Source organism: Tursiops truncatus, chromosome 7 (assembly GCF_011762595.2).
Source record: "Tursiops truncatus isolate mTurTru1 chromosome 7, mTurTru1.mat.Y, whole genome shotgun sequence".
NCBI lineage: Eukaryota > Metazoa > Chordata > Mammalia > Artiodactyla > Delphinidae > Tursiops > Tursiops truncatus.
Genome location: NC_047040.1, coordinates 38,331,870 through 38,357,878, shown reverse-complemented (window position 1 = coordinate 38,357,878; position 26,009 = coordinate 38,331,870). Strand labels below are relative to the sequence as shown.

The 26,009-nt window shown below is 35.7% G+C and overlaps 1 protein-coding gene across 7 annotated transcripts in view; it reads left to right on the top strand.

Annotated features, from left to right (window-relative positions):
* Window positions 1-26,009, top strand: part of CCDC150 (coiled-coil domain containing 150) — a 92,565-nt gene that overhangs the window by 128 nt on the left and 66,428 nt on the right. The window contains exons 2-9 of one of the 7 annotated variants that reach the window (XM_033859924.2): window positions 118-296; window positions 2,129-2,197; window positions 7,571-7,687; window positions 13,470-13,562; window positions 15,689-15,796; window positions 17,828-17,952; window positions 18,203-18,380; window positions 18,937-19,005. In XM_033859924.2, the coding sequence (XP_033715815.1) occupies window positions 192-296; window positions 2,129-2,197; window positions 7,571-7,687; window positions 13,470-13,562; window positions 15,689-15,796; window positions 17,828-17,952; window positions 18,203-18,380; window positions 18,937-19,005 (864 nt within the window). In that variant the 5' untranslated portion in view covers window positions 118-191. Of the gene's footprint in view, window positions 1-117; window positions 297-1,015; window positions 2,198-7,570; window positions 7,688-9,026; window positions 9,158-13,469; window positions 13,563-15,688; window positions 15,797-17,827; window positions 17,953-18,202; window positions 18,381-18,936; window positions 19,006-26,009 lie in introns of those variants that run through there. The other 6 variants (XM_073807450.1, XM_033859931.2, XM_073807447.1 and 3 more) reach the window with 6 other exon arrangements.

Here is a 26,009-nt window from a genome sequence, read left to right as displayed (position 1 = left end):
AGAGAGAAGAGAATCATCAGAAATTCGGTCCTATGTGGGTGCTTGATGAGTTCATGATTCTTTTCCTTTCCTGACCTTCTTTAATCTGCTTGATGACCCTCCTGTCCTGTCTGATAGATTTTCTGAAGGAAAAACTGAATACAATACAGGAGGAGCATTCCAGGGACCTGAAGCTGTTGCAACTGGAAGTGATGAATTTGCGCCAGCAACTAAGAGATGTAAAAGAGAAAGAAGACAAGGCACAAGATGAGGTGCAAAGGTTGACTGTGACTCTGCAGCTTGCCTCAGAGACAAAGGTTTGAGTCCAGAGTTCTGGAATACAAACTCACTGTTAAAGTGTTAGCTGGAGGAGGCAACAGACCCATAAAACTGACTTTTAAAAATAGGTGATGTTGGTGTGAGGATTCTTGACATCTGTAATTTATCTACATCGATAGCCTATAACATTGTGTGCTGTCAGTAATTGAGTATTTATAGATTCCTACCCTCTACATGTGACTGTGCGGATCCGAGATATGAGGGAGTCTGTGCTCTTCAAGAGCTTATATGCTATCTAGGAGAACAAGGCATAGCAGGAGAAACTAAAGAGAGAAAATAAGCGTATAAGAAATATTAAAGGACCGTATAGGACAATAAGCAAATATTGCCAACTAAGTGTTCTATATTCAGGTGGGTTTGGGAAGGTGCGCATGTCCTGTCTAGAATAGATTAGGCTAGGCTTCAGGGAAGAGACGGGAGTTGAGATGAACCTTTAGAAGGCAAAGCAGTGAGGTGAGGACATTTAAAAGACCACACACAGAGGCAGCAAAAAATAAGACTAGGGAAAAAAACTAATGATTTTGTTTTCCCTTCACAGGCCAGGCAGTGTAACAGATGTTATTTTGTTTAAAACATGTTTTGTTTAATCTCTGCAAAACCTCAAGATGTAGGATATTGTTGTCTCTCTCTTTTTTTTTTTTTTTTTTTTTTTTTGCGGTACACGGGCCTCTCACTGTTGTGGCCTCTCCCGTTGTAGAGCACAGGCTCCGGACGTGCAGGCTCAGCGGCCATAGCTCACGGGCCCAGCCGCTCCGCGGCATGTGGGATCTTCCCGGACCGGGGCACGAACCCGTGTCCCCTGCATCGGCAGACGGACTCTCAACCACTGCGCCACCAGGGAAGCCCTATTGTCTCTATTTTAATGATAAGTGTACTGGGGATCAGAGAGAAGTCACCTCTCCGAGATCACATTTGCCTGTTTTCTTCGTGTAACTCAGATTTGAGCCTAGATCTTTCCCTTGGGTGCAGTTAGGAGGAAATGCATAAACTAGCTGGACAGGAGTGAGGATTTGTTTGTGTAAAATAAGTTGGAAATTGGCTAGGGATAACGTCATAGAGGATCTCAAAATCAAGAATAATCAAGTAGTTGGGCTTGATCCTATGGGGAGTGATTAAATTTTTGATAAGAAAGTGACATAATGAAAACAAGAAAACTAATCTAGCAGTAGTGTAGAGTATCAATTATAGGAGAAGAGATTGGAGATAGGAAAACCAATTAGGAATCCATTGCCTTATTTGAGACATAGACTTTATTAGGTCTGAACTACGGTTGTGGCATTTTGAGAGGAAAGATATGTTAGAATGTGGTATTGGATAGGGGCTGAAGGTAGAGAATAAGGCAAAGACAGCTTTGAGTTTTTACATCTTAGATTGTAGTGCCATTAATAATAATATAAAAGAATGAATAGTGAAAGCTGTGTTTTTCATCCTCAACTCCTAAGCATAGGTAATATTTGAGGCTAGAAAAAATGGAGTACTTAAAAAAATAGGAATATACCCTGTAAGAAAAACGTCTAGCAATTACTAGGTTTTCCTCTGATTATTGAATTTTACATAGGAGGTACATGTGACTAATCAATTTTTAATTATCTGAAAGGGAAAATGATAGAAGTCATGAATCAAATAAAATAACTTTAAATATCTCATTGTAATAATTACTTTAAACTCATAATAAGAAGTGTTTATAACTGTATTCAGAATAGCATTTATAGGTTGCCCCCAAAAAGTCTAGATTTGAACTGTGATATACCATAGACAGTTTCTTCTTATCATTTCAGATTATTTAGAACCTTTTCTCCTTCTATTTTAGAAGAATGCAGCCATTATTGAAGAGGAACTGAAGACCACAAAATGTAAAATGAACCTTAAAATTCAGGAGGTAAGATAAAAAGGAAGCTGGGGGCTTCCCTGGTGGCGCAGTGGTTGAGAGTCCGCCTGCCGATGCAGGGGACGCGGGTTTGTGCCCCGGTCCGGGAAGATCCCACATGCCGCGGAGCGGCTGGGCCCTTGAGCCATGGCCGCTGAGCCTGCGCGTCCAGAGCCTGTGCTCCGCAACGGGAGAGGCCACAACAGTGAGAGGCCCACATACCGCAAAAAAAAAAAAGGAAGGTGAAGGGAACGTTGGAATTGCAGAGGGGGAAGTCAAGGAAGTGGATAGAATGAAAAGAAACCATTGAAGAAGAAAATATGTGGCTGTTTATTAGGAAGATTTTAAAAGTATGCCACATGAAGTTATACCTGCCCATATGTGACATTAAGACTTCCTTTCACCTCAATACTGCCACAAACCCAGAAATAAAAAATAAATGCTCTCTGAGCCGGGAGGGAAACAGTTACCATGAAACTCATGCAGTTGCCCATATACTAGAGTTAAGTGGACATACAAAGACCTTTTACACTAAAGTTGTGTTTAAAATAAAAAGCTTTTAATAAGTCTGCTCATCTAATTTTACCTTAAAACTTTCATTTCAGTCTAAATTTAAGTAGATAACAGATTGGAATTATGGAGTAGGTGGCTGCTAAAAGTTGTTGGACTAAAAATTTGCAGCTGAAAACAGTGGAAGAGTCAGAAGAATTACCAATTCAATACACCTTGACAGTGGCCTAAAAACCTCAATATTCCCTGACAGAATAATAGTTGACATTAGTCCAAATCAAAAGGATCAAGTTATATTTAAAATATCCTGTTATACAAAACAGAGAAATAGATATACTATTTTAAAAATTATGAATTTCAGTGTGTTTAGGGTGGTGAGTGTAGCTATCTGGGATATTCTCTCATGTAGAGTATTTTATTTGCCAATAGTTACTGATAAAAGCATGATTGTTCATTGTTAGTTGGAGTATATTGTTTCATACTTTAAAAAAATATTTTGGCTATTTTAATAGATTCTTTTTAGAGCAGTTTTAAGTTTTTATAAAAATTGCACAGAAACAGAGTTCCCATATATCCTTTCTCCCCACCCCCAGAGCTTCCTCCATTATTCACATTCTGTATTAGTCTGTGATGAACCAGTTTTGATACATGATTACTAAATTCACAGTTTAGATTAAGTTTTACTTTTTGGTCATCACAGTATACAGAATAGTTTCACGGCCCTAAAAATGCCCTGTGCTCTACATACACATCACCCCGCGCCTCCCTCCCCCACCCCTGTCTTTCCCCAAGCCCCTGGCAACCACTGATCTTTTCACTGTCTCTCTAGTTGGAATCATACAGCATGTAGCCTTTTTGGACTGGCTTCTTTCGCTTAGCATGTGCATTTAATCCTCCATGTCTTTTCATGGTTTGATAGCTCATTTCTTTTTATCAGTGAACAATAATCCACTGTCTGGATGTACTGTAGTTTATCCATTCACCTACTGAAGGACATCTTAGTTGCTTCCAAGTTTGGCAGTTATGAATAAAGCTGCTGTAAACATTCATATGCAGTTTTTTGTATGGACATAAGTTTTCAACTCCTTTGGATAAATACCTAGCAGTATGATTCATACTTATGATAAGCTTATGTTTAGCTTTCTAAGAAATTGCCAACCTATTGCAGTGGCTATGCCATGTTGTGTTCCCACCAGCAGTGAATTAGAGTTCCTGTTGTTACACATCCTCACCAGCATTTTGTGTTGTCAGTGTTTCGAATTTTTGCCAATTTTATAGGCGTGTGTATAGTATCTTGTTTTAATTTGAAGTTTTCTACAGAGTTGATATTGAACATCTTTTCATATGCTTATTTGCCATCTGTCTATCTTCTTTCGTGAGGTATCTTAGATCATTTGCCCACTTTGCAGCTGGGTTTTTTTCTTATTGTTGAGTTTTTAGAGTTCTTTTTATATTTTGGATACCAATCCTTTATCCAGTTTGTGTTTTACAAATATTTTCTCCCAATCTGTAGCTTATCTTTTCATTCTCTTAACAGTGTCTTTTGCAGAGCAGACGCTTTTAATTTTTTTTTTTTTTTTTTTTTTTTGCGGTACGCGGGCCTCTCACTGCTGTGGCCTCTTCCGTTGCAGAGCACAGGCTCCAGACGCGCAGCCTCAGCAGCCATGGCTCATGGGCCCAGCCGCTCCGCGGCATGTGGAATCTTCCCGGACTGGGGCATGAACCCGTGTCCCCTGCCTCGGCAGGTGGACTCTCAACCACTGCGCCACCAGGGAAGCCCCAGACGCTTTTAATTTTAATGAAGTACAACTTATCCATTTTTTTCATGGATTGTACTTTTGGTATTATATCTATTAATAAAATATCATTGTCAAACCCAAGGTCACCTAGATTTTTCTATGTTATGTTTTAGAAGTTTTATAGCTTTGCATTTTACATTTAGGTTTTGAATTATTTTTTGTGAAAGGTGTGAGGTCTGTATCTAGATTCTTTGGGTGAGTTTGTGTATGTGTATGTCTAGTTGTTCCAGCACCATTTGTTGAAAAGACTATCCTTTGGATTGCCACTTAACATTATTTTTTTATTGGGGAAGTCTTAATTCTTGGTGCTGTAGTAAAATATTGAATTTTTATTGAACTTGTCAAGGACCTGAAGAAGGACTGTGCTAGTCAAATAGGGACATTTTGAGGGTATGTGAAGCAGGAAGGATGTGTTAGTCTGCTGGGGCTGCCATAACAAAGTACCACAGACTGGTGGCTTAAACAACAGAAATTTATGTGTCACCATTCTGGAGGTGAAAAGTTCAAGATCAAGATATCATCAGCAGGTTTGGTTTTTTCCTGAGTCCTTTCTCCTTGGCTTGCAGATGGCTGTCTTTTTTCTGTGTCCTCACATGGTCTTTTCTCTGTGTACACATCCCTGGTGTCTCTTTGTGTACAAATTTCTTCTTATAAGGACAACAGTCATGTTGGATTAGGGCCCACCCCAGTGGCCTCATAACTTAAACAACTCTTTAAAGGCCCTATCTCCAAACACAGTCATATTTTGAGATACTGGGGTTTAGGCCTTCAACATATGGATTTCAGAGGGATGCAATTCAGCCCATAATAAAGGACTATACAGAGATAAAGTAAATGCAGTATATATCTTTCTAAGAGATAAATATATATATATATATATATATATATATATATATATAAAATCTGGTTCTGATGAACATGAAATAGATTAACTGATAGCCCTTCATAATGCTTTAGGGATGAATATCTTAGTAGTATAATTATCAAATAAAGATTCCCTTTATAAGGCACTTAAATTATATCTTGAGCAAATTATACTATATAATTCGATGTAGAGTTTAGAAAAGTATATTATGCTACTCTAAATTATAAAGTGATTATAATCTGATACTAAAATCTGAAAAATATAGCCCAAAGCAAAAACTATAGCTCATTCTTAAATAAGATTCTATTATTAATATTTAACTGATTATTGGATAAGGAAGGAATTTCTAATCTTGAAAAGAAGGAACAAGATTATAAAAAGCTCGATAAGTTTGACCATATAAAAATTAAAATCTTATACATGTATAAAACAAAACTAATGAAATATAACAAAACTAGACAGTTAATAATCTTCCCTTTTAAAGAACTTAAATTGACTAAAAAAAACAGAGGGCAAAGGATAAGAACAGTTCAGAAAATATATAAAGAACTAATAACCATATTAGAAAATGTTTAATCTCACTAGGAACCAAAGAAATGAAAAAAATATTAAGGGGTTGTTTTCATTTATTAGCAAAGATTTAAGAAAGTGATAATCTGTAGTGCTGATGATATTTATTCAAATACTACTGATAAGGTAAAATTGGAAGGAGAATTACAAAATGTATCAAAAGTCTAAAAAATGTTTATACCTTTAACCTAGTGATTCCTTTTGTAGGATTTATCCCAAGGAAATAATCAGAAATTCAATGAAAGATTTATTCACAAGCATGTTCAGCAGAACAGTATTTAGAATAGCAAAACACTGGAAATATCCAAATGTTCAGTGTTAGGTGTATGGTTAAGAAAATCATAGAACATTTCCAAAACGGGCTATCTTGTAACTATTTCATGTCAACATATTTTTCATCTCATTTCACTTTTTAAAAACTTCTGAAATTGTTAAATATATCATCCTTCAAGAAAACACATAAAGTACATATGTACAATGTAGAGAAGAGTTATAAAGTGTACTCTTACATCATGTTTACTGGGGTTTAAAAATAGAATTTCTGGAACTTCCCTCATGGTGCAGTGGTTAAGAATCCACCTGCCAATGCAGGGGACATGGGTTCAAGCCCTGGTCCGGGAAGATCCCACATGCTGTGGAGCAACTAAGCCCGTGCGCTACAACTACTGAAGCCCGCTCACCTAGAGCCCGTGCTCCACAACAAGAGAAGCCACCACAGCAAGAAACCCGTGCACTGCAATGAAGAATAGCCCCCACTCACCGCAACTAGAAAAAGCCCACGCGCAGCAACGAAGACCCAACGCAGCCAAAAATAAATAAATAAGTAAATAAATTAAAAAAGAAATTCTTTCAATTTAACGTCACTTCATAAAAGGAACAGCATTTTTCAGTTCCCATTTAAATTAGAAAGGATTTCTTTACTTCATGATAAAAGAGACTCTTAACCTTCTTTTTATCTTTATCTGACTCATTTTATAGTCATTTATTGATAGAAATAAGGTCAGTGTACCCAAATTCTTGAGTGTTGTTTTTGTCTGCTGCTTGACAACTACTTCATTATTTGTTTTGATCTTTAAGTTCCAATATGGGATAAATATATATATATATATATATGTGAATAAATCACAATACAGGAAAATAAAGAGTTAAAAAATAAAGTTAGAAAATAGAGAAATACAGAAAATACATATACTAAGACATATTAGTGTTTTTCAAACTTGACAGCAATACATTGTAAGACATATTTTACACTGCAACACCATACATACATGCATATACACAAACATTTCATGAAGCAGTACTTACCCTTCCTTACCACTTGCTATGTGCTCTGATATTTTCTTTCTATTCTTTTCTCCCCCGCCTTTTTCAAGTGCTTCTTGCAACTTACTAATGCGTCTTGACCCACAGTTTGGAAAACAGACTTAACACAGTAGGAAGATGAGGGTAACAAATTTGACTCTGCATTTCCTAGAAGGTTATCCGTTAGGGAGAAACAAAAGCATGTTTCTGAGTAATCATAAATGAACGAAGAATGGGGGTGAGTTGGCATGTCTGGTAAACTTTTCATGGTGACTTTGATCTTTGTTAAACTGCTATGAAGTTCCCTTGGTCTTGCCTAACTGCAGTGTTGCTCTATAGCTAAGGAGACAACTGTCTCAAGAGAAGCACCTAAGGGAATCTGTTGAGAAACCTGGATCAGCCATGCTACTCAAAATACAAGAAATGGGATCAACAGTGGAGGTGGAACGGAAACAGGTAGAGAGATTTTCTCTCCTTGTTTATGTTGGGAAAGTGAAACCAAAAGGGAAAAGCTAATGTTTTACCTACAAACCTGTAGTTTTGCTTATTTCCTCTAGATTTATTAAATTCTTCTCTTTTTTTTTTTTTTTTTTTTTTTTTTTTTTGTGGTTCGTGGGCCTCTCACTGCTGTGGCCTCTCCTGTTGCGGAGCACAGGCTCCAGACGCGCAGGCTCAGCGGCCATGGCTCACGGGCCCAGCCGCTCCGCAGCATGTGGGATCTTCCCGGACCGGGGCACGAACCCATGTCCCCTGCATCGGCAGGCGGACTCAACCACTGTGCCACTAGGGAAGCCCTAAATTCTTTTCTTTAGTATTCCTTTATTAACATTCTTACTACAATTTTTAAAATTTTAGTGCAAAATAAGAAAGGACTCAGACACCATTTAGTCCAGCGCTCTTAATTTATGAATGAGGGAGCTAAGGACAGAGAGGTTATTTTGTCTCAGGCTTTACAGAAGTGAACTCTTAGTTCCTGGGAGGGAATCCTTCCCTCTACACCATATAATCTCTGTTATAAGAATTGATTTTAGAAGGCACTGACCTAGTCTCATGTTATATGTATTGTATATGATGTGCATAGAAAAGAAAGATTAAACTGAGCTGACATTTGAAGCAAGGAATAAGTCAAATAATCAGGAATGTGTTTACATTGCTGTTTTCAAGGCTCATTATTTATTTTAGCATAATATTTTTGCTTTCATCAAAGTTGTTATTTGAAATATCTATATGTAATTTAGAATATTTTAAATTCTAAGTACCAAGGCAATTAGTAGTTTCAAATCATAATACCTATTATTAGATTACATAATTTTTATTATTTTAATGAGTGCTGTCCTTCACAATGGAATTATAAAGAGGTTTCTACTTAAAGAATTTGCAAATGATCCTTTATTACTATACTTTAGAGTGCGAATATAGTAGGCACTAGCCACATGTGGCTATTTAAATAAAAATTAATTTTATTTGTTAAAATTAAACAAAATTAAAGATTCAATTCCTCACTCACTCTGGCCACATTTTGAGTGCTATTGAAGAGTGCACAGAAAGTTCTCCTGGACAGCACTGCTGTAAGACACTGCTGTAAGACACTGTTGAAGAGTGCACGGAAAGTTCTTCTGGACAGCACTGCTGTAAGACACTGCACTCTGTTGAGATCTTTAACTGTAACACATAAACACCGCTTCTTCCTCCAGGAACATTAAGATCAGAAAAATCTGCCTTACGCCTGTGCTATAAGTTAGCTTAGTAGAAATCTTTACCTTACAGAAAAGGAGTTTTTCTTATACGATTTCAGGTGCAAATTTTGCAGCAAAACTGCATTGCCCTAACGCATTTCTATTCAGACCAACCAAGAACTACTGGCACAGGAGCGACAACAGAAAGGGGAGTTGGAGACCACTACCTCACAGCTCAAGTCTGATCTAGGTATGAAAACAGATGCTAGAAATTACACTTTTGTTAGTTTTTTGAGATTTCATGTGAAAACTCTTTAAGATTCCAAATTCTCGAAGTGGCCAGTGTTACTGGTATTTCCCACAGACCTGAATGTAAAAAGTTGCTGATTTCCTTTTTATCTGTGGCACTGAGAAAGACAGAGAATGTTGGTAATAAAATAGAATTTGACCATCTTAATTGTAAACTTATGTGGATTTTTTTCAGGTTTATTTAACTGTGGACTTGGGAACATTTGGCTTCTATAAATCTAGATTGAATATTGGATAATAGAATGCTAATAAGGAAATGAGGTCATTAATCCTTGCTCTCCTACTGATTCTAATGATTTATCATGTCAAACTCTCCATTCTTCAGGTTATCAACCTATTGTGGTCAACTTGTATTTGTAGAAATGGCTAGTTGTAAGGTACCATAAAGAGAGGTTAGATTAACTACTCGTTTGAGGAGGAAAAAACCATCTGTTTTTAAAAAAAAGAGTCCTAAAAGGTGACAGAGCTAGGAAATGGAAGTGTCTAGACTTGATCCCAGGTCGCTCAGAGACATGCTTCTTCCAGCCAACAGCCCTTATCAGACTACTGTTTGTTAATATATAATTGTAACAGCAGTTTTCAGGTAGATCTCACTATAGAGATCACACAGAGTTCCAGTGCAGTGCTTTACGCATGAATAACACTTCATGATTTACACAGGGCTTTCACGTACATTATCTCATGTAATACACAAAACGATCTGTAATTCCTAAAGTTACAAAATGAATAAATGGTGAGGTGAGGCTCAACCTAGATCTTCTAACTCCAAACCCAATGTTCTTGCCACTGTGGCTTCCCTGCTCTGTGGCTGTAATGAGGACAGGGAATACCAAAAGGGAAATGAAAATTAAAGAAAAAAAAACATAAAGGGTAATCCATTCAATGCTTTTACTTATTGCTTTTAGCAGAAAGTATTCTTTTTCCATATAGTTGTTGAGTAATGAATTATTCTGTGAAGTTCCCACTGATAATGCCCCTAAATAATTTTCTGCCTTCCTGTGATGGCATGCCTACAAAAATACGTTACATTTTATTGTACTACCACATTATCCCATTTGAGCCTTACAGCAAACTTGTGAGAAAGATAAGAAAATATACGCCATTCTACAAAAGGATAAAAAGATCTATAGTGAAGGACCCACAGTAAACAGAATAGCTGGGACTAAAACACAGCTCTTTCTATTATATTAGTTGTCCTTCTGATTAAGTGATTTTTTTAAAATATGACTTTCTTAATGGATTAATGCTTTATTTTGGAATTTTGTAAGAATATATGGAAGACCATTAAAAACATTGAGATTAGAATAACAGTAATTCAAATTAACATTTAAAAAGGAAGCCTGTCTGAATACCAGCTATATGCTTCATATTGAATAATAGATGCTTTACATGCATGCAATTTTATTACTTTAAGGTACAACTAGTTATTCTAACTAGATTAATCAAAGGAATGCCTTTAGCTATTTGCTTCAATGAATTTTAAAGTGTACTTATTTATTAATAATTGTTTATTTTATTTATTAGCAATAACATTATATATATATGTGTGTATATGTGTGTGTATTACACACACATTAATTAAAGTGATTAAATTGTTCTCCGAAGTAGGATAAACATTCCCCTTTTAGTCTTTCTTTGATTAGTGGAATTTTCAAAATAGATCATGTAGTTTATCTTTTTGATCCTTCATATATGTTAAATTAGAATTTATTTAAAACGAGTCTTGGACTCATTTTCAAGAAGTACAGTTTTTCTGAGTATATCATAAATAAAATGGGTTTTTATGTGTTTTATAATTTTCTGGCTTTACAATTTTTAAGTGAAACAAAACTAATAGATCTTTATGAATTTTTTATGAAGCCAAACATTAACCTCAGAAAAGTTTATATCTCTTGGCTACTAGTATACAGTGCCAAACTGTTCTCCTATTTCTGCCTTTGGTTTTATTTTCACTGTATATACGTACTCTGAGTGGTTTCAAATCTTTTTTTTTCCCACACCAAATCATCCTCCTGAGCTCCAGATGGTATTTTACTGCCAACTAATCATCTATATTTAGATGCTTTGCAGATACCTCAAAACACATGATGAAAGCTTAAGTGTTGCAGTCATTTTTACTTATTATATCCTCCAAACCTGCTCCTTGCCCTGAATTCCCTGTTAGAATCCACCAACCAACCCCACTGTCCAGGTCTGTACACTAGATATTTTCCTTGACTCATCTACTGCCTTTACCCCACCGGTCAGTCACCAAGTCCTGACAGTTCTCCCTGCTTGCTTTTCACAAGTCTTTTCCTTCTGCATCATTACCTCAGAGCCAGCTCTCATTGTTTTACACTTGGGTTACTGCAACAGCTACTAAACTGATCTCCCTGTCTTTATTGAGCCTTGGTCAGAGTAATCTAACAAAAGGCCTTTTGATCTTTTTGACTGTGTGCCTCTCTGTCTTGAAATCCCTCAGACTCGTCATCATCTGTGCATTGAGTAAAATGTGACCTCATTTACCATTGTACGTGACTGTGGACTAGTTTCTTGATAATTTCAGGATTTAGTTTCCAGTCTATAAAAATATGATAGAAATACTTGCGTTCTCCTTATTTCTGCAAAATACAGACTAAAACAAATTTTTTTTAAATCAAAGTTTCTCAGGGAAAATACCATGTGATTTCAATGTAGTTGTAAGTTATCATCATAGTTATGTGGACTTTTTTTGTTTTTAGTTTCTAGAGATGACCTCATTTCCAAGTTGGTTGAAGAAAATAAGGGAGATTTTGAGTACAGAGGTTTTCTTTCATCTCTTCACTAAATAGTATTTCCTCACTCGTGTTGGTTTACAGTCCTTCTGATTCTCCTAAAATCTTTATTAAAAAAAGTTTCAGTGTAAATGAGTGTATATACAGAACTGTTGTCAACTGGGTATTAGGAAGTATTTCATGCAGATTATTATAGTTTGAAAAAAGGTGAATTGGCAAAACTAATGAGACTTATTTGCATTTTATACCTATTGCAAATGAATTGTTGTGAAGCTTTTTTTATGAAATGTAAGAAATAGTAACTATTTTTGGTGATGGCTTATCAACAACATGAATGTAGGTACTTACTACCACTGAATTTAACACTTAACACTTAAATAGTTTTAAGTGAACTTACTCTTAGAAATAGTTAAAATGAGTATAGTGCTATACAGTAGGCCCTTGCTGGTTATCTGTTTTATATATAGTAGTGTGTATATGTTAATCCCAACCTCCTAATTTATCCTTCCCCGCCCCTTTCCCCTACAGGGGAAAAGAATCTGAAAAAGAATACATATTATTATATGTAATTATATAATAATATAATTATATTTGTATATAATATTAATATTATTATTATATATAACTGAATCGCTGTGCTGTACACCTGAAGCTAACGCAATATTGTAAATCAACTATACTTCAATAAAAAAGACATTTCATTAAAAAGACTTAAAAATGGTTAAAATGATAAATTTTGTTATGTGTATTTTACCACAATAAAAAATAAAAAATAGAATAAATGTTACTACTTTTATATCAAGACATTTCTAAATCAATCTCATGGTGTAGATGTTATATGATGCTAACTTTTCTTGAGATGCTTCTTCTGGAAAGCTAGAAAAGTGGTTCTCTCTCTGAAGGGAGAGGACTTAGACTTTGTTCTTCCCCATTTGACTAAGTACCTATTAGGTAAAACCCAGCCCACAACTCACATCCCTATCGCCTTTCCCTCATCTCAAAGAGAACATTTTTTTTCACAGAACAAAGGTGCTTGCTTCTGCTCCACCCTCAGGTATTCTTTGATGAAAATCTCTTCCCCTACTTATAATTTTAAAAGATCCTTGCATGTGTTTCTTTGAAATAATAAGCTCATGCTGCTAATAGGAAGAAATGTGTATGTAACATAAACTAAAAATATTTCATCTTAGTAGAATTTTTTTGACATAAGGATACTAGGTAAATATCAAGGTTTGTTTTTAGGCAAATTCTTTCTAATTGGAGTCCCAGTATGAGAATATTTTTAATAAATAGTTTTGATAAATAATTTATAAGTTAAGAGAAGTTTGGGAGTTGCATATATCAAGATTTTAAAAAATCCTTTATAAGACACTTATCTATGTATATTAGAACTTGAACTGGTACTAGCCACAATACAGAACAGGTATTTTGATAGAGATACATGTTAATAGCTTTTACATGTAGAAAAAGAGAAATTCTTTTTTATTTTTTTTCCTGTAGAATATACAGATGTCTTTCAACAAGGAACATGAAGAAAATGCATATTTGAGGTCTGAAATAATATCCCTTCATGAAGCATCAGAAAAAGCACAGGTAAATCTTCCCATTTCTCTAGTGTTTAGATGTTAATTTTGTTCAGTTAAAGAACCAAGAACCAAGATTAATTCTGGTTGCATGAATTCATACCATTGCCATCATCCAAAATTTTTATTTCCATAAGGTTTACTTCATTTGTGAAACATCATCAAATTAACTACATTTCCCATTTCACCCTCTAAATTCCTATGATACGTAGGTATTTGAGATATACTGCTAAAACATGCACTAGTTTAAACTTTGCGTTGTTTGCTTTCTAATTTACTCACTAAATATATGCCTTTTATTTCCCCCTATGAAACTCTAAGCAGTTCAATGCCAAGGGCTATCTTATACTTTCTTTGTATCTTCTATGGCAAAGCACAGTAGGAACCTAATAAATACTTGCTGATTTTGGAGTTATGTGTAATCATTTTATGTGGGATAGTGGTTCCCAAATTCAGCTGATGTTTTCTGTATATGCATGTACATGGAGAGGAGTCACCACATATGCAAGCAACTGAGTTATTTCTCATAGGGCCCAAAGAAATAGTATCGATCGTTTAAAAGAATTTTTTGTTAGTACAATTTGATTATTTCAATGTTAGGATCATAGTGTTGTTATGCTCTCTTTATGATAAAGAAAATACAAAATGTGATCTTTCATAAAATAATAACAGTTACTACTACTCTTACTATAAATGATAGTTAACATTCACTGAATCCATACTACAGTCATGGCACAATTCTAAGCACTTTATGTTACTAACAAATTGTAATCCTCTCAATAGCACTTCTTTAGAACTATTATTATTCCCATTTTAAAGATAAGAAAGTTGATATACAGAGAGGTTTAATAATATAGCTAGGGCTTCCCTGGTGGCACAGTGGTTAAGAATCCGCCTGCCAATGCAAGGAACAGGGTTCAAGCCCTGGTCCGAGAGGATCCCACATGCTGCAGAGCAGCTAAGCCCATGTGCCACAGCTACCGAGCCTGCTCTCTAGAGCCTGCAAGCCACAACTACTGAAGCCCTTGAGCCTAGAGCCCGTGCTCTGCAACAAGAGAAGCCACCGCAATGAGAGGCCCACGCACTGCAATGAAGAGTAGCCCCTGCTCACTGCAACTAGAGAAAACCAGCATGCAACAAAGAAGACCCAACACAGCCAAAAATAAATTTAAAAAAAAATATATATATATAGCTAGTAAGTGACACAGTTGGAATTTGAGCCCAGCAATCTAGCTGTAAAGAAAATTAGCTATTTCTTTTCAAGGAGCAAGAGTTCTCCTCTGTCTTACCTCCAAGTATTCCTTGATAAGTAGTTTGTGCATCTGGTTATAACTTTAAAATGCCCATGAATGTATTTCTGTCTTATGATGCTGTCCCACTTATGATGCTGTCCAGATAATCTTTATCTCTCCTTTCTTGTTACTGTTTTTTTGAGTGTTTTTTCTATTAACCCTTCAGAGTTATTTGCCCCATCCTTAAAGAGTTTATACATTAAAACATAAGATCCTTACCAAATATACTTTGCAAAAATAACTGAGAATTAAGATAAATATTTTCCACAGGAATACAAATTTCAAAATACCAAAAGGGCAAGAGAATTATAAACTAACTACATGTATGATAGATGTGTTACAGAAAAGATTTTTGTTTTATTTTGGAAGGTTAATCTTGTGAAATGGCACAGTGATCTGTATTTTGCTTTTTTGAATACTGTAATTGGTGATGAAGGAGCTTAGATATTTTGTTATCAGCTAAACAATTCTGAAAGCTCATCATCCAGTTTTGAGAATGAAACATTGGCCATGCATCTACATTGTAAATTCCATTCTGTAGATGTCTTGCTGTAATTGACCAGCATTCAAAATTATGAAGAATGGAAGACTGGTAAACTGCCAAATGCTTCAGTTGTTCCACTGTATCAACAAATTTCCCCTTTTAATTTACAGTTGTTTAGGATGATGACTGCAAATATTTGAAAGTATTTTATAATCTAGTGAAATATCAATTGGGATTAGGTTAAATAAATTAGGTTCACATGTATGGTGAAATACTATGCCATTGTTAAAAATGATGATACGTAAGTAAAAAGACTTATTTATTGGAGAGATCTGTGATTTGCTGTATATGTTGTCTTAGGTTTTGAATGACCAACTGACTAGAAAGTGTTCAGAGCTGAACAGAATGCTTCAGACTGTTAGAATGGAAAATACCAGAATCATTGCTGACCACCAAGCCATTCTGCAGGTATTCATTTTTAACACTAGTTAATTTCTGGTAGAGTCATCAGGAAGCCTCCTTGGCTAAGAGATTAGGAAATACAAATAGCCAACTGGATACATAAAATATTTTAGCAATTAGTTTCAAGGATTTTTTGAATTATTTTATTTTTTAATTGTTTTCTGTTTTCATCAGAGGGGTCATTTGGCCTTACACTCAATGCTTTCTTAATGGTTTCTTCTCAAATATCATTACTTTAGGAAAAGTAATTACCTGTCCCAGTATTGATAGAATCATGGAGAATACTTATGACTGACCCTAAAGTATTTACCTTTTCCCCAAAGACCTGTGCTTTCCCATTTTGCTTATGCCATTCCCTCTGCTGAGAATGGTCTTTACTTCATTTTCAACTGTTTGAGATTGTGTTCATTCTTTGAGACTCACTTTCACCCAGAAGCGTGATCACACCAATCAGAAAGAATCAGTTTTGTCTTTTAATTTCTACTTCTAGGACACTAAACAGGCTGTAATAATAAGGCTCTCTCTTTTTTTTTTTTTTTTTGAGCATACTTACTACATACCAAGCATTGTGCTAAGGATTTTACATATATTACCTTCTTTAATCCTAGCAGTTACGTAAAGGGATATTTGTCATCCTTGTTTTACAGATAATAAAAATAAGATTTAGAGAAGTTAATCAACTTGCCCAAAATCACCCAGCTAGTATAGGGTGGAGCCACATTTAAATCTAGATTTGACTCCAGACTCAGTGTTTTTAATCATTTATGTTATGTTGCTTCTCTTGTTCTGCATCCTATAGTAGTAGTTTATGTGCCTGGCTCATTTCCTGTACTACATTCCTAGGACATTGTCTTACATATCTTTGTTATTACCCATAGGGCTAAGCGTGTTTTGCACATAACAGGTACTCAATAAGTATTTTTTATTCAGCAAGCATTTAGTGTTTATCTCATGCAAGTATGTCGCTAGATCTAGATAGAATTATGGCAGTGAACAAGACAAGTCCCTACTTTCATGGAACTTACAATTTAGTAGACTGAATAATGTGACTTATGTATGTAACACTTTCACAAACATTTTAATACTTTGGAATGTGACACAAGTGAGATCCCATTTTACCAAGTATGAAGGTGTGAAGGTTTACCTTGCAATCAAATATTGTTCAAAAAGAAGTGTTTTAAAATATGTTTACAAATATAATTATTAATATGTACTATATTTACAAAAGCTTTATAAATTGTAGGTAGAGGAGGTGTGCATAAAAATGCTGTTTTGATAATTGAAAATAGTAAGCCAGAGAAAATTGTGCAAAACAGTTATAGACTTTTGCTGTAGCAGTATCTGAGTGCAATTTCAGATACTGTCAAAAGAATTTACACTAAACTATGAAACATGATTTTCCCTGGAGAATGGAATTATTTGGAAGAGATGTGGGGGAGATAGAGGTGGAGCGATCATTTCACTTTATATACGTTGATATTGTTTTACTTTTTAAAATATAGTATCATGTTGAAATTTTGAAGTACCAAAATATACTTAATATAGTTTTTAAAAAATCTTTTTTGGAGTATGGTTTCTTTACAATGTTGTGTCAGCCTCCACTGCACAACAAAATGAATCAGCCATACACATACAGATATCCCCTCCCTCTTGGACTTCCCTCCCATTTAGGTTACCACAGTGCATTAGGTAGAGTTCCCTGTGCTATACAGTATGTTCCTATCCGTTGTCTATTTTATACATGGTATCTAAAAATTTGTTCATGTTAGGAGTTTTATAAATTTTGCAGCAAGCTGGATAAATAATGCATCTTGATTATTGGCTAGAAGAGCTATAAAATGATAGAATTGTGGTCAGGTCAGGGTAGGTACAAAGAGCAAGCTGGACATTAAGATAAATTCTTTTAAAAAGGAGTTTTATTTATATAAATTAAATTTGTCTTTTGTAAGTATCAGTATCTTTGATCAGTTGTTTAGAGTGATACCCTATCAAATGACTTCTGGCATCTCAACTTTTAATATTGCTTCTAACACTCAGGAAGAACAGAAAATGATGACACAGACATTTCAAGAACAAAACTTACTGCTGGATGCAGCCCATGCCAGTATCACAAATGAGCTACAGACTGTTCAGAATGAGAAAACACAACTCCAAATGCATCTGTAAGTAAACTGTGGGCAACTTTTGCATCTTTTGTTTTTGCATTTGTATTTCTTATCTTTAATGAAAATGTTTAATTCTGCATTTGCTGGGCCAGTCACAAAAATAAAGACTGCCCTAAAGCAACTAGTTTTGTTAGAACATTTCGGTAACTGCTCTCAGGCAGGAGATATGTTCTGTAAGAACATTTAGTCTTTCTGTTAAAGAAGAACTCTCGTTCAGCTTTCATATCTCCTTGTTCTCTTCCTGCAGGGACCATTTAATCCTTGAGTATAACCAGTGTATCCAGAAAGCACAGGATGCTGAGAAGAGGGCAGCTGTACAAAAAGAGCTGCTAGAATCAACTATTGCAAGATTGCGAAGTGAACTGGAAGCATCAATACAAGAGAAGACCTCTCTGCTAGAGGAGAAAGAAGGACTTCAGAGAGAGGTAGGTAGAGGCAGATTTATGTTACCTCCTGGTTGTGGTGGTAATCTTGTTTTAAAATTTTATTGTAAGTGCAAAAGACAAGAAATACAACCTAGATGCAGTTTGTCTGAGTTGCCCATGAAAGAGATCTTTGGGTGGCTAATCTGTGTCTTTTAGCATGTGAGCGCACTGTGCCAAATAGTTACCCTTATATAGCATGAGTGAATGTTAACTAACCATTCACACATCCTCATGTTAGTTAAGGAGTCAGATTTAAAACTCGATTTTCCCAGTAGGAGTGGGACAGTGTAGCGGAAACAATGTAAGGGGAAACAGCCCTGTCTTCCTAGTTAGGAAAGAACCAGAAGAGTCTGACATGTAGACGTGTCTCTCTAATTTCAGGGCTATTTGTGAAGTCTGCTCTGCCTCAGAGACTCCCCGAGTGGCCCCTTTTCTGAGTGGATGTGCTATCTCTGCAGTGTAGGTATTAATTGACATGCAGGGTGTATCTGCTATAGTAGAGCCTGTCGGCTGTTTTTAAAATGACCCATTTCTTTTTTTCCCTTCTCTTGGGCAGGTTAATAAAACCGAGAAAGAAATAGCAGAAGAAAAATGCAACTTGGAAAAGGAATTAGCTAAAAGCAAGGTATTCCACATTTTATTTGTTGTTATGACATTATATTTAATTCCTTCTGTATTGCTGCCTCCTGTATCAGCTTATCTTAATGAGGAGATGGGTTATTTTGTTGAATACCAAAACATGGGGGAAATAGAGAAGCCACGAAGCTGGATGCACTTGGAGCACTCCAGTCACTTCAGCATAAGGCTGCGTCTGGGGAATGTTTGCTTGTTGAGCATCTCGTGTTTGCCAGTGAGTCATCACTGCCTCGGACCCTAGTGTTCACTGAGTAGCTTAGCCAGGGAGTCCCCTGAGAGTGAGCTAATGGGCCTGTGGGCTGCAAAGGGATGATTGCTGACGATGCTGGTGTTTTTCTTTGTTTGTTTTTTGTTTTTTTTTAAAAAAAACTAATTTAAGCTTCCTAACTTGTTAGCACTTGCCACTTTATTTGTGAGATACCCCTTTCTGGGTTCTATGAAGGTAGAATGGCCAGAGAAACAAATACAATCCTTATTCAAACAAAAAAAATCTATAAGACATTGCTCTTTGCATTTCAAAATTTGAAGAGGGTAAAGATTATGTATCACTATCATCTAGAGAATATATCTGGAGCATCAAGGACTATCAGCCCATCCCCATTCAATAAACCCAGCAACAGGTGTCGGATATAGTCATCAAGCCTTGACTGTTTCTTGACTCAACTAAATAGCATTCTTAGTACCATATATGTGAACTTTTAGTTTAAGAACTGGGGAGAGAAGAAAAGCTAAATTCTGAGCTGGAGCTCAAAGACAGTTCACTAAGCTGGCAGGTACCTTCTGTGGTTTAGTCACTCATATCTAGTGATTTGAAAACAGTCCACCCAAAAAATCTTTTAAATAAAGCTGACTTCCTGTGGAAGGACTTTGCTGGTGTCAATGTGGCCTCAAATATGTTTTTTAAAATTTGGGAATTTGGTGGATACTATTAAGTTCATTAATACTTTTAGCTTTAAAATGCTAGTGAATATTTCATGGCTAAGGCAAATGCTATTTGTGATTAAAACATGGTATTATTATTTTGCTTGTCTGATTTCATTTGTTTTAATGTAGACTAAGTGTACATGGGGCTGAAAGATACTTGCTCGTTAGAGAGGTTCTATTAAGCCAAATGACAGAGCTTCTACAGAGTTCCGTTTTTTGGCCTAACTTGATATTTTTTACATGTGTACTCATTGTAAAGCTATGTTTTCTTAAAGTCAGGCTTATTGAGTTATAAATTAGAGTGAAATTCACCCTTTTTTTACCGTACAGTTCTGTGAGCTTTGACAAACACAATCATGTAACCACCACCACAACAATCGAAATATAGAACATTTCTATCACCCCGGAAAGTTCCCTTGTGCCTTTTAGTAGTCAGCCTCTTCCTCCATCCCCATCCCCTGGCAACCACGGATCTGTTTTTCTATCCCTGTAGTTATATCTTTTCCAGAATATCATATAAATGGTATCATACAATATGTAACATTATAAGTCTGGCTTCTTTTATTTAGTATAAAACATTTGAGATTTGAGATTCATGCATGTTACTGTATGTATCAGTAGTTTATGTTCTGTTATATCACAGTTTCTTTACCCATTTGCCAATTGAAGAACATTTGGGTTGTTTCCAGATGTTGGCAGTTATGAAAAAACCTGTATAAATATTCATATGTGAACATGTATTTTTATTTCTCTTGGATACATATCAGGAATTGGACTTCTAGATCCTACAGTAAATATATGTTCAACTGTCTTCCAAAGGTTGTGTGCCATCTTGCATTCCTACCAGGAATATATGAGTTCCAGTTTCTCTGCACTCTCACGAGCACTTGGCATTGTCAGTTCTTTTAGTTTCAGCCATTCTGATTGGTGTGTAGGGGTATGTCATTGTGGTGTACTTTGCTTTTCTCCAGTGACTAGTAATATTGAGTACCTTTTCATCTGCTTATTTGCCATCAGCAACTTAAAGTGTCTCTTCAAATCTTTTAACCATTTTTAATTCAGTTGTTTGTTTTCTTATAATTTATTTTTCAGAGCTTTAAAAATAGTGTCATATTATTTCTCATGTAATAGTTATTACTATTTGTATATAAACAAATTTTATATGTGCTTTACCTACTTTTCTTCTATATTATGCCTTTTCATGCTCTTTTAAAGAGCAGAAGTTTTATATTTTGATTAAGTCCAGTTTATCAATTTTTCAAATTTTATGGATGATACTTTTTGTGTTGTAGCTAAGAAATTTTTGCCTAATCTAAGTTTACATAGATTTTCTCCTTTGTTCTCTAGAACTTTTTTGTTCAATATTAGGTGTATGATCCACTTCAAGTTAATTTTTGTATATCATGCAAGATGTAGTCCAAGGTTCATTTATTTTTAGGTGGATCATCTGATTGTTTCAGTACCTTTTATTATTGAGATATAATTAATATACCATAAATTCACCTTCTTCAAATATACAAGTTAGTGATTTCTTAGTATATTCACAAGTTTGCACAAATACCACTACTATCTTATTCTAGAACCTTTTTTATCATCCTAAAAAGAAACCTAGTACCCATTAGGAGTCACTCCCTATTTACCCCTGCCCACCTCTGGCAACTACTGTTCTACTTTCTACCTCAATGGATTTGTCAGTTCTGGACACGTCATGTAAATAGAATCAAACAGTATGTGGCCTTTTGGGTCTGGCTTCCTAGCATGATGATTTCAAAGTTTGTCCATATTGTAGTGTATATAAGTACTTCATTTCTTTTATGGCTGAATAATATTGCATGAATATAACACACTTCATTTATCCATTCATCAGTTGATAGACATTTAAGCCGTTTCCATTTTTTGGCTATTAAGAATAATGCTATGAACATTTGTGTACAATTCTTTTTGTGAGCATATGTTTTCAGTTCTCCAGGAACAAAACTACTGGGTCATGTGATAACTCTGTTTATCATTTTGAGAAACTGCCAAACTGTTTTACAAGTAAGGTAGTTGCACCATTTTACAATCCCACTAGCAATGTATGAGCATTCCATTATCTACGTCCTCACCTAAACTTGTTTAAAAAAACTTAAAAAAAAATTACACCCATCCTAGTAGGTGTGAAGTATCTCATTGCGGTTCTTTTTTTTAACTGAGGTGAAATTCACACACTATAAAATCAACCATTTAAAAGTGAACAGTTCAGTGGCATTTAGTACAATATTCACAATATTTTGCAACCACCACCTCTGTCTAGTTCCAAAACATTTCAATACCCGAAAAGGAAACCCCATACCCATTAAGCAATCACTCCTTATTCCCTCCTTCCCCCAGCCCCTGACAGCCACTCTGCGTTCTGTCTCTGTGGATTTACCTATTATGGATATTTCATATGAAGATAATCATACAATATGTGATCTTTTGTATGTGGCTTCTTAGCATAATGTTTTTGAGGGTCATCCATGTTTTTGTATCAGTACTTCATTCCTTTTTATGGTTGAGTAATATTCATTTTGTGTGTGTTTGTGTGTTGAGTTGGCTAAAAAGTTCGTTTGGGTTTTTGGTAAGATCTTATAGAAAACCCAAACGAATTTTTTGGCCAACCCAATATACGTATGTGTGTGTGTATACACGCACACACACACGTATATATATGTACACACACACATACCACAATTTCTTTATCTGTTTATCTGTTGATGGATGTTTGCATTGTTTCTGCCTTTTGGCTGTTGTGATTAGTGCTGCTATAAACACTTGTATGTGTATTTGTAAGTACCTGTTTTCATATCTTTGAGATATATAGCTATGAGTGGAATTGCAGGGTCATATGGTAATTTTATGTTTAACTTTCTGAAGAACCGCCAGACTGTTTTCCACGGTGCTGAACCACTTTTTCTTCCCACCAGCAGTGTACAAGGGCTCCAGTTTCTCCACATCCTCACCAACACGTTATTTATTTATTTATTTAATTTATTTTATTTTTGGCTGTGTTGGGTCTTTGTTGCTGCACGTGGGCTCTCTCTAGTTGCATCGTGCGGGGGCTACTCTTCCTTGTGGTGCGCGGGCTTCTCATTGCAGTGGCCTCCCTTGTTGTGGAGCGCGGGCTCTAGGCTTGCAGGCTTTAGTAGTTGTGGCACGTGGGATCTAGAGCGCAGGCTCAGTAGTTGTGGCGCACGGGCCCAGTTGCTCCGTGGCATGTGAGATCTTCCTGGACCAGGGCTCGAGCCCATGTCCCCTGCATCAGCAGGCAGATTCTTAACCACTGCATCATCAGGGAAGGCCCTATTTTTTGTTTTTTGATAATAGCCATCCTAGTAAGTGTGAAAGTGGTACCTCATTTTGGTTTTGATTTGCATTTCCTTAATGGCTAATAATGTTTAGCATCTTATTATGTGTTTATTGGCCATTTGTATATCTTCTTTGGAGAGCTGTCTACTCAGATCCTTTACCAATTTTTAAAGTGGGTTATTTAATGTCTTTTAATTGTTGAGTTGTAAGAGTTCTTTATATATTTTGGATGGTAGACCCTTATCAGATATGTGACTTGCAGATATTTTTCTCCCATTCTGTGGGTTCTTTTTAAAGTTTTTGATTTTTATAAAGTCCAGTTTATCAATTTATTCTTTGGTTGCCTATGCTTTAAGTGTCACATCTGAGAAACTGTTGCCTAATCCAAGGTCACAAAGACTTACACCTTTTTGTTTTGTTTTGTTTTTATATTGGAGTATAGTTGATTAACAATGTTGTGTTAGTTTCAGGTGTACAGCAAAGTGATTGAGTTATACATGTACCTATTCTTTTTCAAATTCTTTTTCCATTTAGGTTATTACAGAATATTGAGCAGTTTCCTGTGCTATACCGTAGGTCCTTGTTGGTTATCTATTTTAAATATAACAGTGTGTACATGTCAGTCCCAAACTCCCAATCCATCCCCTCCCCCACCCTTCCCCCCATAACTGTAAGATCATTCTCTAAGTCTGTTTCTGTTTTGTAAATAAGTTCATTTGTATCTTTTTTTTTTTTTTTACATTCCACATATAAGCGATATCATGATATTTGTCTTTCTCTGTCTGACTTACTTCACTTAGTATAATAATCTCCAGGTCCATCCATGTTGCTGAAAATGGCATTATTTCATTCTTTTCAATGACTGAATAATATTCCATTATATATATGTACCACATCTTCTTTATCCACTCCTCTGTCGATGGACATTTAGGTTGCTTCCATGTCTTGGCTCTTGTAGACAGCGCTGCAATGAACATTGGGGTGCATGTATCCTGTCAAACCATGTTTTTTTCCGGATATGTGCCCACGAGTGGGATTGCTAGATCATATAGTAGTTCTAATTTTAGTTTTTTAAGGAACCTCCATATTGTTCTCCACAGCGGCTGCACCAATTTACATTTCCACCAGCAGTGTAGGAGGGTTCCCTTTTCTCCACACCCTCTTCAGCATTTATTGTTTGTAGACTTTTTGATAATGGCCATTCTGACTGGTGTGAGGAGATATTTCATTGTAGTTTTGAGTTGCATTTCTCTAATAATTAACAGTGTTGAGCATCTTTTCGTGTACCTCTTGGCGATCTGTATGTCTTCTTTGGAGAAATGTCTATTTAGGTCTTCTGCCCATTTTTTGATTGGGTCGTTTTTTTGGTATTGAGCCACATGAGCTGTTTGTATGTTTTGAAGACTAATCCCTTGTCGGTTGCATTGTTTACAAATATTTTCTCCCATTCTGTGGGTTGTCTTCATTTTGTTTATGGTTTCTTTTGCTGTTCAAAAGCTTTTGAGTTTAATTTGGTCCCATTTGTTTATTTTTGTTTTTATTTTCAGTACTCTAGGAGGTGGGTCAAAAAAGATCTTGCTGTGGTTTATGTCAAAGAGTGTTTTTCCTATGTTTTCCTCTAAGAGTTTTATAGTGTCCAGTATTACATTTAGGTCTTTAATCCTTTTTGAGTTTATTTTTCTGTATGGTGTTAGGGAGTGTTCTGATTTCATTCTTTTACATGTAGCTATACAGTTTTCCCAGCGCCACTTATTGAAGAGGCTGTGTTTCCTCCATTGTATAGTCTTGCCTCCTTTATTGCAGATTAATTGATGATAGGTGTGTGGTTTATTTCTGGGCTTTCTATCCTGTTCCATTGAATTATATTTCCGTTTTTGTGCCAGTATGATACTGTTTTGATTATCTAGCTTTGTAGTATGGTCTGAAATCAGGGAGCCTGATTCCTCCAGCTTCATTTTTCTTTCTCAAGAGTTCTTTGGCTATTCAGGGTCTTTTGTGTCTCCATACAGATTTTAAGATTTTTTGTTCTAGTTCTGTGAAAAATGCCATTGGTAATTTGGTAGGGATTTCATCGAATCTGTAGATTGTCTTGGGTAGTATAGTCATTTTGACAATGTTGATTCTTCCAATCCAAGAACATGGTATATCTTTCCATCTGTGTCATCTTTGATTTCTTTCATCAGCATCTTACAGTTTTCAGAATAATGGTCTTTTGCTTCCTTAGGTAAGTTTATTCCTAGGTGTTTTATTCTTTTAATACGATGGTAATTGGGATTGTTTCCTTAATTTCTCCTTCTGATCTCTCATTGTTAGTGTATAGAAATGCAACAGATTTCTGTGTATTAATTTTGTATCCTGAAACTTGACTGAATTCATTGATGAGCTCTAGTAGTTTTCTGGTAGCATCTTTAGGATTTTCTATGTATAGTATCATGTCACCTGCAAACAGTGACAGTTTTACTTCTTCTTTTCCAGTTTGGGTTCCTTTATTTCTTTTTCTTCTCTGATTGCCATGACTAGGACTTCCAAAACTGTGTTGAATGAAAGTGGTGAGAGTGGACATCCTTGTCTTGTTCCTGATCTTAGGGGAGGTGCTTTCAGCTATTCACAGTTGAGTATGACGTTAGCTGTAGGTTTGTCATATACAGCCTTTATTATGTTGAGGTAGGTTCTCTCTATGCCCACTTTCTGTAGAGTTTTTATCATAAATGGGTGTTGAATTTTGTCAAAAGCTTTTTCTGC